General features: G+C 35.1%; 1 protein-coding gene across 1 annotated transcript in view; it reads left to right on the top strand.

Moving 5' to 3' along the window:
* The window catches only part of LOC110020632 (TBC1 domain family member 2A-like), a 60956-nt gene that overhangs the window by 27084 nt on the left and 20551 nt on the right, over positions 1–13321 (top strand). Inside the window, exons 10-11 of the mRNA XM_020718790.1 lie at positions 6258–6319; positions 10571–10640. Coding sequence (XP_020574449.1) covers positions 6258–6319; positions 10571–10640 — 132 coding nt within the window. The remainder of the gene's footprint in view (positions 1–6257; positions 6320–10570; positions 10641–13321) is intronic.

Raw genomic sequence — 13321 nt, 5'->3', positions numbered from 1 at the left:
GTTCATGAGTAAAATGAATCAAGCAATATGTAGTTCAAGCTTGTTCATTTATTAATTTTTTAATTAAAAATGTGGTCAATGTTGTTTGATTAGTTAGTTAAATGATCTTCAATGGGCTCTAATTGAATTGGGCCACGATTAGCGTGCTGAACGTTTTGGTTCATTGACAGTCTTATTCGCACGATATAATGTCCCTATTCACTAAGACATTGTGGTATAATCTTAAATGCTGGTGTTAAATTTGATGTAGGGCACCTTAGGGGCCATTTAATATTACTTTTTATTTTTATTTTTTTAATTTTTATTCTGTTTTTATTTTGATATGAAATACAAATATATGTTATTTTTATTTTTATGGAACATCACATAAATCGATTTATCTAGCAATGGCGGTGGCCATGATATAATGATGGTGGTGGTGGCCATGAATATCACATAAGTTGATTTATGCAGCAATGGTAGTGACGATGGCCATGATATATGATGGTGGTGACCAATGGTGGTGGTTGACGGGCTCCATGATATAATGATGGTGGTGGTGGCCATGAATATTACATAAGTTGATTTATGCAGCAATGGTGGTGACGATGGCCATGATATATGATGCTGGTGACCAATGGTGGTGGTTGACGGGCTAGTGACTACCTGCGATGTTAATGGTTAGCATTAGCGGCGGTTGGGCAACCAGAGTGACCTACGTTTATGAGAGCAACGACGATGGGGTTGGTGGCGACGACGATGACGACGGTGATGACGAAGGCGATGGTAGCTTTGGTGGTAGTAGCGATAGTGGCTGTGGTGTCCTTGACATAGGATGCTTGATAGTTCATGTTTTGTTAAAAGTTATTTTTAGCATTTTTAAAAATAAATTGATTTTTTTAGAAGTAAAAATAAAAATTGTTACAAATTATGAACTAATTATATTCTTAAAAGCAAAATGATTAAGTGATGCAAGCATGGCTAAATGGTTAGGTTTTCTATACTAGATCCATGATCATTATTTTTCTCCCAATTATTTTCAATATGTTTTATCAATCTTTATTTTTCTCCTAATTATTTTCAATATGCTTTACAATCTTTATTTTTCATACATCTCTATAGGTTGTCGCTTGACATGTAAACATGTTCTTTGTTGATTCTTTTGAGTGATCTGTATCTTTTTTTTTCTTAGTTGTATATTTGTCCTTAATCTTCTATTACTACTTTTTTTTTACAAAGCTAAGGGTTTATTTTTTATCTTCCGTAATAAACCACTTAGTCTATTTTTAATCCTTTTATCTTCAATAATTTTTATAATATAATCATTCCTTAATTTATTCATCATAGGTTCACCACTCTTCCAACTTATATTCTTATTTATGAAATTCTACTTGGATATCGAAGAATTCCTTTCTCAGCACAACACTTGGATACATACAACATTGTTGGTTTAATTATGTGTCTATAGATTGATCTCTAGTTCTTTCTAATATTCTATTATCACATGTAGTCTCGAAATGCTTCTCCATTTTAACCGTTGCCTAAACTCTAAAAGTTATATACTGATATAAATTTCTATTTTTGGTGTAATAGATTTAAAATACTTTTATCATTATTAGGTATCATTTTATCTTTTAATATTATTTATTATTATTATTAATATCACATCAATTAATATTTTGTATCATATACTCAGTTTTTAATCTACTGATTCTAAACTCTTTATCTCGTCATTTTCTCCATTATTTTGAATCTACTTATTTTAATGAATGTCTCACTCATTATAAATATTTTATTTTATTTGCAAAAGGCATACACCAAGAAACGTCACTTCGAATATCGTTTGTAAGCATCTTCTTGACCAATATTACAAGTTATGAATTTCATGTTGATCCTTGATGAGATTCTATTATAATTTGCATTTTTTTATCTCTTTTAAGTATTATCTAGTGTTTATCATACATATTTTTAATAACTTCATCATACCTTTAACACGAACTTTTCTACCTTATTGCTTAATAAAGCAATTCTTATAGTACTCAATTATATTCATCTATAAGCTTAATAACGTTTAATAAATTTTTACCTCCAATATCTTAGCCCACCTTTCTTCTGAAATATCAATGGTTCGCTTTATGAAATTCCAATCTAAGCTTTAACTCTTTATATATTTTCCAATCCTTTTTAATTGATCCAATTTGTTTTTCAGTTGTATTCTACCATATTCACTTCCAATGCTTTCCTTAAATTTTTTGATAATATTTTGCCATTCTTCTTTGTTAAATTAGGTGGTTGGTCAATGTCCCAATTCCACCTCATTTTGACAGAGATCGCAAAAGATTAATTTCACATCTTTATTCCACATAGTAGACGATCAAATTTTTTGTCTTACCCATCACCACTACTACCATGAAAAGAATTAATCAACATATATTTTTACAAACAATAAGTTTAATTCATCAAAACATAAACTACCATCTGAAAGCCCACAACTAGCAAGATGATAGAAAATATACATATGAAATCTATCCGAATAGTATGTCCTGAGACAACTCTTTTTTCCAAAACTCAAATGTAACTAGCTCCATATTTTTCAATTGTGTCAATTCAGAGCATTTTCATACATACAATGAAGGGATCCTTTTAAAATTTTATTAGAACGAAACCGCAGATTGCATGTGAGCGACGACGGTGTAAAGAGGACATTGCGTTTAATTAAACACACCCACGCCGCGAATGGCAGTTGATAAAGCTCAATAGAATGACAAAATAATTTTGAAAAATGTCTCCGCATATGTATAATAATCACATTAAGTGGATCATCTTGAACTCATGTTTTAAAAAATCATGTACCACTTACACATCTACATATATTCATTTGTTCATTTTTTATTATATTTGTAAATATGCATGAATTTGATGGCATGTGCATATTTCACTCCTTTTTATAACCACCCATGAACCTGGAAAGAGAAGTAGAATGACTCCTACCAACTTATACATAACCAAATAAACAACTATTTTTTCACCAAACTTTGGCATTTGCTTCATTAATGATGTTTTAATTTGCAGTTGAATTCAACCATATAGATCCCACTTGGAAACTCATTAAATGAGAAAAAAATCAAATAATGTAATTAATGTGTTCATCCAAATTTCTCAAATTTTTAATGACATAGGCTCTTCTTGATCAACACGAATACACAATAAATTAACAAAGATTGATATGAACTTGCCAAAACTAATCAATGTCATGAACCCATGATAAACTCCTCAAAATTTAAGAGAGTATTTACCAAAGCTCAAGCCTATTTATCCAAGCTCAAGAACTACTTGCCAAGCATCAAAACGCTAGATGAGTTCTTTTTAGCAATTCATAAATAAGTTCAAGTACTTAAGCCTAATAAAATCAGGCTACAAGTCTCACCCTTTTATTACAAGTAAAAAATTAATCAAATAATTTCATAGTAAAAATGAAAGCTTCTCCTTTCATCGTAAAATTTTGCACGTAACCCCATATCACAAAGAGCAACCCCAAAATTCATTGATCACAGACAGAGGCCGTAAACAACAAAGAGCAACTCACCAAATTAGATTCATCAAACACATAAATTAGGTTCCTCCCATTCATTAAACAACAAGCCACATAGTTATTCACTAAAATTCAATGAGCTTATACAGAGCAACGCAACTGAGACAGAGAGCGACCCACCCGAGACAGAGAAAAAACCGTAATGAGAAACCGACCCAACATAGAGAGCAAATCATAAAGAGCAACCCCACCGACACAAAAACAACAAACCGCACAGATCAAAGTCGTAAAAAAAAATTTCTCTAGACGAATTTTCTGAGAAAACAAAGGCCATCACAGAATAAACAAATGTCATTTTTCTTATATAGCAAATTCTCAAAATAACTTCATAGAAAAATGAATTGAAGGCAATAAGGTGTCTTTGCAAACCACGAACCGTAAAAAACAAAGCCACTGAGATAGAGACCACAAACCACAGAGAAAAGCCTTTAAATTCAAAGGATAGAAGTTGCAAACAAAGGAAAGTAAGGAGGAAAAATCCTAGGCAGCAAACCGAAGGAGGATCACTCGAATAGATACGCGATGCGGGGCAGCTTGGTAATATCGCAGGAACAAAAATACGAAATGCGGGTCGTAGACGACATCACATAACCTCAATTGCTTTTAAATAAAGTCAACTACGCCGCAAAAAACAAACGCACACCAAAGTGCATTTTCGTGCCGCGACGCAGCAAATAAGCTGCCTCGAATACACGCAAATTGATTGTTTGGAATTGATATAAATTTTTTAAGTATGCTCCTTTCTTCTTTCTTGTAGAATCATTTAATGATTTTTAATTACTTTTTAGTAAGCAAAATTTTGATTGTACCCATTATTCTTTAATATTGGTACTAAAATATTTTCAATCATTTGACATTTTCTTAAATGTCCTATATTTCTTCCAAATCTCAAGACACATCTCATTTATATTAGAAGACTTAATTGTATGCATGATTAGGTTGTCGTGTGATGGTCACAATTATGATGCTACAAATCTCGCGTATGTTTACATAAACTCACCCACACCGGAGAAACTAAACACATACCAAAGTGTATTTTCGTGCCGCGCCGCAACAAATAAGCTGCTCCGAACACACACCCTAAATTGATTGTTTGAAATTGATATAAATATTTTAAGACTATGCTCCATTCTTCTTTCTTGTAGATTCATTTAATGATTAGAAAGTTTAATCATTTCTTAGTAAGCAAAATTTTGATTGTATCCAATACGTTAATATTGGCACTAAAATATTTTTCAGTCATTTGGCCTTTTCTTAATCCCCAAAATTTTATTGTAAAGATTTGTTAACTTAACCACTATAATATCCTGTACCACTTTCCAAATCTCAATACACATCCCATTTATATCAGAAGCCTTAATTGTATGCATTATTAGGTTGTAGTGTGATGGTCATAAGTATGATGCCGCAAAGCTAGTTGACATGCCATGAGATACCGAATTATCTAAGCGTGCTCACTGTTATTGCAGAAAGAGATGTTCTCGGCTTCTTACGATGTGATGTATGTGGAATTCGCCCGATTTGGGCAAATTCCAAATGTAATCAAGCTGAATGAAAAGAAGAATTTTAAATATATCAACAAAATTAATTTGAATTTATTTTTCATCCATCCAATGAACTTAAATGTTTAAACCCTTGTATTTCATTTACTCTATTCTCAAAATACTCCAAACCAAATAATCCCTTAGTAGGAAGCCCTTTTATTCACGGCTGCACTTTGGGAGTTACCTAAGTATTTAATAAAGTACGAGCTCGCTATTACAAATGTGAAATTAAGCATATTTTCTATCACTCTATTTCTTTTTTTTATTTTATAATTGTCAAGAATCTTCTCATATTACAACCTGTTCGAACATATATTTCATTTAAATCACCTCCAATAGCTCTTCCTCATGTGCTGTAGTGGTTCATCTATCTCTTTCAGAAGTTGTAGATCTAATAAGCAATGGAAAAAAATCATAGAGTACAATCTTTTAATCTTTTGGCAATAATTACTTTTGATTAAAAAAAATCAGTTTCGACAAGATTTATGATATATTATAAATTAATGACCAGCCTTAAGCATATGAACAAAGAAAAAGCTTCCTTATTAATATTGACTATTTTATTTTAATGTGTCCGATGAAAAACCTGTTCTCATGTATTCCTCTCTGTCCAAATTAAAATTATAGCTGAGTATGTGGCGTAATATCGGACAAACATATGTGATTAATTATCCACAGAAGCCCGTTTTTACTAACTTTTGGTAGTCACTTGCGTAGGTTGGGGGCAAGCAATACTGTGCCCTCACTTGAAGTGAGAAAGTAGCACATAGTTTTGCTTTACGACATTTTTGAAATCCTGTTTTCAGCATTTTTCAGCATCAATTTAGCAACATTTGGATATACTGCCGCGATAGCTTTTGTTGAGATGAGTAAAATAACTAGTTTGTTAATTAACATTGTTTTTACTACTTAGGTGCTATTAATGTTGAAAATAGTTCTAGATGGACTTAAATCTGTATTACTTTGACATTAATAGGAACTACTGATGTACTATAGCCTTACATTTTATACAATTTGTTTCGGTTGAAATGCTTCACTACCTTGTTATACCATTATTGAAAGATATTATAATTTTGACATGCCTAGCTATGGTTGCTACTGTTATGTTTTTTACTAAATTTAATAGAAGAACTTTTTACTAGGTAAAGTGGCTGAAGGCTGAGGTGTTCAGGTTATTGAAGGAAAAAAGATGCGCATCTCTCAGGTTGGTCCGTTCTAGTGTCATGCTCTCTCACCTTTTATGTCCATAATTGTTTATATATGTGCATGAATGGATGCTACCTGCATCATTTTTTGCTTGTGTGATGAATCAATTTGTTTATTGTGTGTGCATGCTATCATGCATTACCAGCCATGTCGACTAGTTGAATTAATTTATGTATCTCATTATGTGAGTAAAGAAACACCTAGACATTGAGACCTAAAATCATCTTATGCAAGTGGTGTGAGCAGAGGCTCATACTTTGCGGAACTGGAAACAGTTATTTTTTTAATTAACATCATAAAAGCAACCTTACTGACCATTTCCCTGCATAACTTAAACCATTCATCTTTGAAAATACACAAATATCATGAATTGGATGCATTTCCTTGGAGGAGCTCTCTTCAAATGAATCCCACATAGTTCATCCTTTTTTCAGAAGTTATGACTTATATATCCCCAATTAGTGATGTTGAATGCACTCGTGTCCAATTACTGCATATATTCTGCTTAATAAAATGCCATCATATGCAAGGGGAAATTTTTTCATTTTGGATGAGACTACAGGTAAGATTGTATAATTAATTAAAGTATATAATTCCTTAATGATGCAAACAAACCTTCTATTTTTAAAGTGCTGTACTTCTTTATCAAATCAAAAAATATAATAAAAGAATATCATATGACTTGAGTAGATTCATGTTCTACCGTAGTAATTGTAAGATCCGGAAATTTTTTTTTCGACTCTCCGAATTGCGAGGCCTGTGCGCGGGAGTGCGAATTGTGCAAAATGCCACCCTAAGGCTCAGGAATGTCCTATAGGGAATCCCTTTTGGGTTTACTCACTTGTTTTCACCCTTCTAAATGCTAGAAGTCGATACCACCCACACCACACACTTGGAACCACAAAAGAGGACGGAAATAGGTCGAACTAAAACGAGGCGGGCACCACTTCTAAGGCTCTAAGATAATCGCAGGAAGACCCCTAAGGCTAGATCCTAACTCCTACAAGAAATACTAGACCTCATGAAAATTGAGGTCAACATAGCATGACCTATAGAGACCCGAAACTCCCATCTTTTCCTCCTTCCGTTCGCTCCTACGAATTAGAGCTAGCTAGGAAGACAACAACGGTAGCATGACCTATAGAGACCCGAAACTCCCATTTTTTCCTCCTTCCGTTCGCTCCTACGAAAAATCCTCGAGGAGTGCAATTTATGTTATAATTTTAACATTCTTCTCATAGAACATAATGATCACCGAAATGCTTGTGAACAGAGAGTATAGAAGAATAATAATATTACATAAAATGGGTGCAAAAAAAAAAAAAAAAAATTGCTGCCATCCACGCTCATGAAATCGTTTTTTCTTATGAGAGATTCATCCGCCAATTTAGACTAAGTCCTGTATTTTGTAGCTACATACAATGGTACTCACATGCTAACAAAAAAATATCAAAATTTTAAAAAATTAAATTTACAAGAATGTTAAGAAAAACAAACAAAAAGACACATTTGCATAAAGATGTCATAAATTGCTAGTGTGTCTAGATTCATGCGAATGCATTGAAAAAGAAGTGAATGCACAATACATGTTATAAAATGCATCAATTATATGACTCAACTCAAATATGTAATTTTGACTCGATCAATTTGGCTTACAAGTTGACTACCCAAGTTCAAACTCGTTGGACTCCAGTCATTCAAAGGGTCCTGAATGTTGCAATTTGGGCCTCCTTTCCCGTGATGGAAGCTCATAAGCCTTGAACTAATGAAGTGTTCTCGTCATAACGTCTATGTTGATTTGTCTTCAATAAATGAAACTATCAAATTTGACCTCATATTAACTAAAAAAAGCAAGTCAGTATACTTCAGGCTTTTCAATGGATATATGCTCCGCCCCTCTTTAACTGAGATCATCCGCCTGGCACATTGCTATTAAGCTCACCAAATTAAAATTAAACTTTCAGTCCTTTTTTATTAAAGGGCAAGGTCTTGAGATCTAACTATTTAGGCAACTCACAAAATAAAGTTAGCAAGCTCAATCCTACTTAGATTTAGGAATTCTAATGGATGCATGCCCCATCTCTCTCAAATATATTGGACTGACACAAAGTTGTCACGGTCATTTAATTAAAGTTAAACCTTTTGGGTCATCTTGCCTATCGGGCAAATTAGCAAAACAATCTCTTGGACAACTCATAAATAGTGTCATAGGCTAGGTCTTAGGTAGATTTGGAGTTTAGAATAAATATATGGCCTCTTTCTCCCAAATTCTTCAGTATGGCACAAAGCCATCAAATCCTTAAAAAAAAAAATTGGTTAAACTAAAATTAATTTATCTCATGAAGAATAAAGTCGTAATTTAGGTTAGTTTGATATTTTTCCTGAGCGAATAACATCACTACGTTTAACCTTGATCCCAAATTTTGTGTTATTCTCTTTTTTTCTCCCAATCAATTAATTAGTAAGGGGTTATTCATTATATGCAAATTATAATAATGGCCTAGCTTACGCTATATCAGGTATTGTTCTCTTTGCCTACCCCAATCATGTTAGGATGGCTATCATAGTTTTACCCTTCTTGGTGTAACTTCTTAGAAGATCACCAATTCTTGGAGTGCTCCATCATGGAATTCCCAATAAAGCGCCGCATATTACAATAAAAGGTGACTCATATTTTGATTTAACCTTTTACTTGTATAGCCCAATAAACTGTCCTCTTTTTCTGATATGAGATTTAGTTTATTTTTACCTGCTTTTCTCCTAATAGCTACCTTCCTAGAAACTTTTTTTGAATTATTCGGGCCTTTGCCTTGTTGATCACTCTGTCCTCTTTAGGATACCCTCTTTGGGTTCACATGGGATAGTTAGCCAACTTCTGTGTGGTGTGACACCAAATCACGCATCATAGTTGGACGATATCTCACATGGGTTGGGCAAGGTTCTTCTACAAGATTTCGTTAGGTTTATATGTTCTAGTCTAATGACAGGATAGGGCCAATAATTAAGGTGTGAATACCTCAAAGTGCTTGCAGGAAATATGTACGTGTGCGAGTAATTAGCCTTGGACATGAACTTAATAGTTGTTTTCGGAATTTTGAAAAAGTGAAAGCAATGGGATGCAGAGCAAAATTTTTTCTCAGGCAGCTTGATTTTTGTTTTTGTATGTGACTATGCTAAATTTTATGAAGTTTTTTGTGTGCATGTTGTGGAAGCTTGTGCTTCTTACCACCTCCAAATGAGCAAATTTTGGTTCTTTTTATTCTTCCAAAGAATTTGTACAAAAGCTGTAGCAAATTTGATTTTGCTAGCAGTCTGCATCATGGAAAAGAAAACTCACCTTTCCTTTCTTGCTCTACTTATCTTATTTGCTATATGATTTTAAAGCTGAGCAAATTCTTTGACATTTTCTGCTAGTTTAACTTGTTAGCATTCTTAAGGTTTTTAAGGTTTGATTTTTGTTGATTTACTAAGTTATCCGCATCCACCATTGCCACCACATGCATAAACGCATTAGTATGATTAGAAAACCATGGAAGTGAAATTTGAAAATTTTGTGAGGCCATTTACATATATACCACCCAATTCCTATGTATTTACATATCAAACACATAAACTTTACTTTTTGCATTTTCACCGGCCATATCTTTGATACTACATAAAAGTTACCACCAACTTTAGATTTTAAAAAGTGTAATACACCTTTTCATAAGGTGGCATGCATGTAAAAATTGAAGTTTAGGTGTTAGATATGCAAATACATAAGGGTTGATTGGTATGTATTTAAATCTTCCATTTTTTTAATGTTTCTGGGATTCGATGAAGTTCTTTACTTGCGCAATAAAGCTTTTTTATGTTAAAATTTTTTGTATAATTATGTTATCATAAATTATCCTGCATTGGAGAGAGATTGGACTGCCACACAGAAAGCTATGTAATGGAGTTGTGTGCTGGCCCTTACGGTATATGCAGCCATTTTAGTTTTGCTGTGTGAATCATAATTCATTCTCTCCTTCTCTCTCTATATATATTTTTATTTGAGTGAGATCAACCTTGGGGTTTATTGATCATTCTGAGGCGATTTCCATGCTTTGATTTCTGAACCTGTCGTGTTAAGTCACCAACTTACTAGTAAGGTGTTAGAGCCTTGTTCTCAGACAATGTTATGCCCATATTTGATCTGAGTTTAGGTTAGTTGAAATTATCGGGCTAGATGTTGTTCATGTTTCATTTACTCAGCACTTCATTTCAGAGCAGAGGAGCTGGAAGCAGCTTTAATGGAGATGGTTAAGCAAGACAATAGGCGTATTTTGAGTGCAAAGGTATATTCTACTCAGAAAATTCTAAAGCCAAGTTGTTTTTACATTCTTCTCCGCAACATGTAAACATACATATAAACATACAGTTGTATTTTGAGTGCATACATATAAACATACAGTTGTTTTTGGTGTGAGGCCCAAATCCTTTTTTCATAATTTTATTCAGTAGAGAAGTTTATTGAATTGGTGGGATTATTTGGGTGGTTGCTGGTGATGATTAATAATATACTTTTACTATATCTACTGCTTTCCTTACTTCTTTCCTATATTGTTCTCCCGTCTGGTTCTGATCCTTTTGAAGTAAATAAGATGAGTGTGTTTAGTTCATGTTCATTCTAAAAAACAAATAGACAATTTATTTATAGTTACATGTACAAATTAAAGTATGACACTGGACTAGAAATTCATGATGCTACCAATTTTAGTTGTTCATTCCGTATTTGCTAGGGAAAAAAAGCAATACTTTACTTCAACATTAACTTGTTTTATGTTGCAAAGGGCTCGTTGTTTGTGTGTGGAGCAAATATATGTTGGGGGAGGATGCAGCCTTCCTACCCCTGCAAACCCGAAAATCCAACTTCTAAGTATAGCCCTGTGAAGTCTTTGGGCTTAGACATTGGAAGCTGTGGGAGCACGGCAACCTTCAAAGCCACACCCAAAAAAGGGCCCAAGAATAGGAACAGGACTGACACTGGAGCTACACAGGAGACTTGCGACTTCTGCTACAGTACCGCCAGCCTTGCTATTATTGTATTGTGACCTCAGAAAGTCTCCTACTTGGCTGACCGAACGGGGCCATGTTTTTGCATTAGAGTGGAGTCGGTCGGTATTCTTGGGCCACTCCTAGTTATCCTATTATTGTATATATACTTATGTAGGAGTCTAAGGTTAGGTTTTTCTTGAGTTTGTTCGAGATTGCCGCCAACTTCTCCATTTCCCTTCTCTTGGGCCACTCCTAGTTATCCTATTATTATATATATACTTCTATAGGAGTCTAAGGTTAGGTTTTTCTTGAGTTTGTTTGGGATTGCCGCCAACTTCTCCATTTCCCTTTGAGGGCCTGAGAGCTGTATCTGAGGGGTTGAATGGTGCTCCGGCTGTATCTCTCTCTCTCTCTCTCTCTCGGTATTGATTACTCTCTCTCTCTCTCTCTCTCTCTCTCTCTCGGTATTGATTTACGTCCCCATCCCCTTCAAATCTTCCCCATGACGCTCCTAGCCGCCGTTTATCGCTGGCTGCACCCACCCTTGAACAGTACTCATTTGCTATTTTTCACTGCAGTTTTACAATTCCAATCCTTGTTGTTGCCACTGACCCGGACAGCCTCCGCTTGCTGTCCTTTAGGCCCCTACTTCGCCCCCTTCGTTGCTGCCGTCTTTCTCCACTTCTGCAGCTGCCCGAGATAGCAATCTTTGTTGTTAATCTTGCAGTGCATCTGCCCGCCACTTGCTTTTATCAAGCCAGCCTGCTGCCTCGTGGCCGCAGCCCCTTTCCCTTCACCGCCGTCATCCGGAAAACAACAAACCTGCTATTTTATTGTTGTCCCAATGTTGTTCCAGCCTCACCCACTGCACCTCGCAGCTCCGCTTGCCACCACACTTGTTGTTCTAGTCTCCCCAATTGATACTTACATCCCTTTTTGCTGTGTTGCCACTATTCCACACAGTCCCGCACCTTCCCTACCTTGCCGCCACCTTTACACACCCCTAACGGCTGCCACCACCACTCGAGATCCACCCTAGTAGTGTGTCGTGACGTTGTTATTTCCTACTTCAGTGTGTGTTTGGTTGTAACCACCTATTTGGCTTTTTCAGTAATAATATTTGCACTACCTATTACCACTTAGGTTAACTTTGGTATCTTTTGGTATCGGAGTTATTCTTACCCTATTACTATTCTAAAGTTTTTATCATCCACATTTACCCAATCTTTCTCCACCCAAAAATTTTCTTTCCTACCCTACATCACTCCTACCCACCTCTTTACACTTATCCACACACAAAATCAAATCACACCATTGAGGAGGCAATTGCCAAAACCTGATTAGAAGTTCACCATGAAACATATACAATGACAACTCCATTGAGTGCCACAACTGCTTAATGAAATTCCAGAAAGGACATGGGGGAAGGACACTTACGAGCGTGGCAACGAGATCTGAAAAGGAGAGGGGACGAAATACCTGAATCCCCTTTGTAAGGGCAATTTCAGTGGAAAAGAAGACAAAACCATAATGCTTTGAGATACTTTATTATAGGAGGTCATGAGATTAAGTGTATGTTTTAGATTTTAGAGATGAGAAATCTCTACTCTGAAAATTTGACCGTTGAGGAGGCAATTGCCAAAACCTGATTAGAAGTTCACCATGAAAGTGATACAATGATAACTCCTTCGAGTGCTATAATAGCTTGATGAAATTGCAGAATGGACATGGGGGGAGGTCACTTATGAGTATGGCAGCGAGATAGATTTTAGAGATGAGAAATCTCTACTCTGAAAATTTGACCGTTGAGGAGGCAATTGCCAAAACCTGATTAGAAGTTCACCATGAAAGTGGTACAATGATAACTCCTTCGAGTGCTATAATAGCTCGATGAAATTGCAGAATTGACATGGGGGGAGGTCACTTATGAGTATGCCAGCGAGATCTGAAGAGGAAAGGTGTAGGAATATCCCTTCCGTAG

This window comes from Phalaenopsis equestris, unplaced genomic scaffold (genome assembly GCF_001263595.1).
Source record: "Phalaenopsis equestris unplaced genomic scaffold, ASM126359v1 Scaffold000105, whole genome shotgun sequence".
NCBI lineage: Eukaryota > Viridiplantae > Streptophyta > Magnoliopsida > Asparagales > Orchidaceae > Phalaenopsis > Phalaenopsis equestris.
The sequence above is the reverse complement of the archived record's forward strand: the minus strand, read 5'-3'. Positions and strand labels throughout refer to the sequence as shown.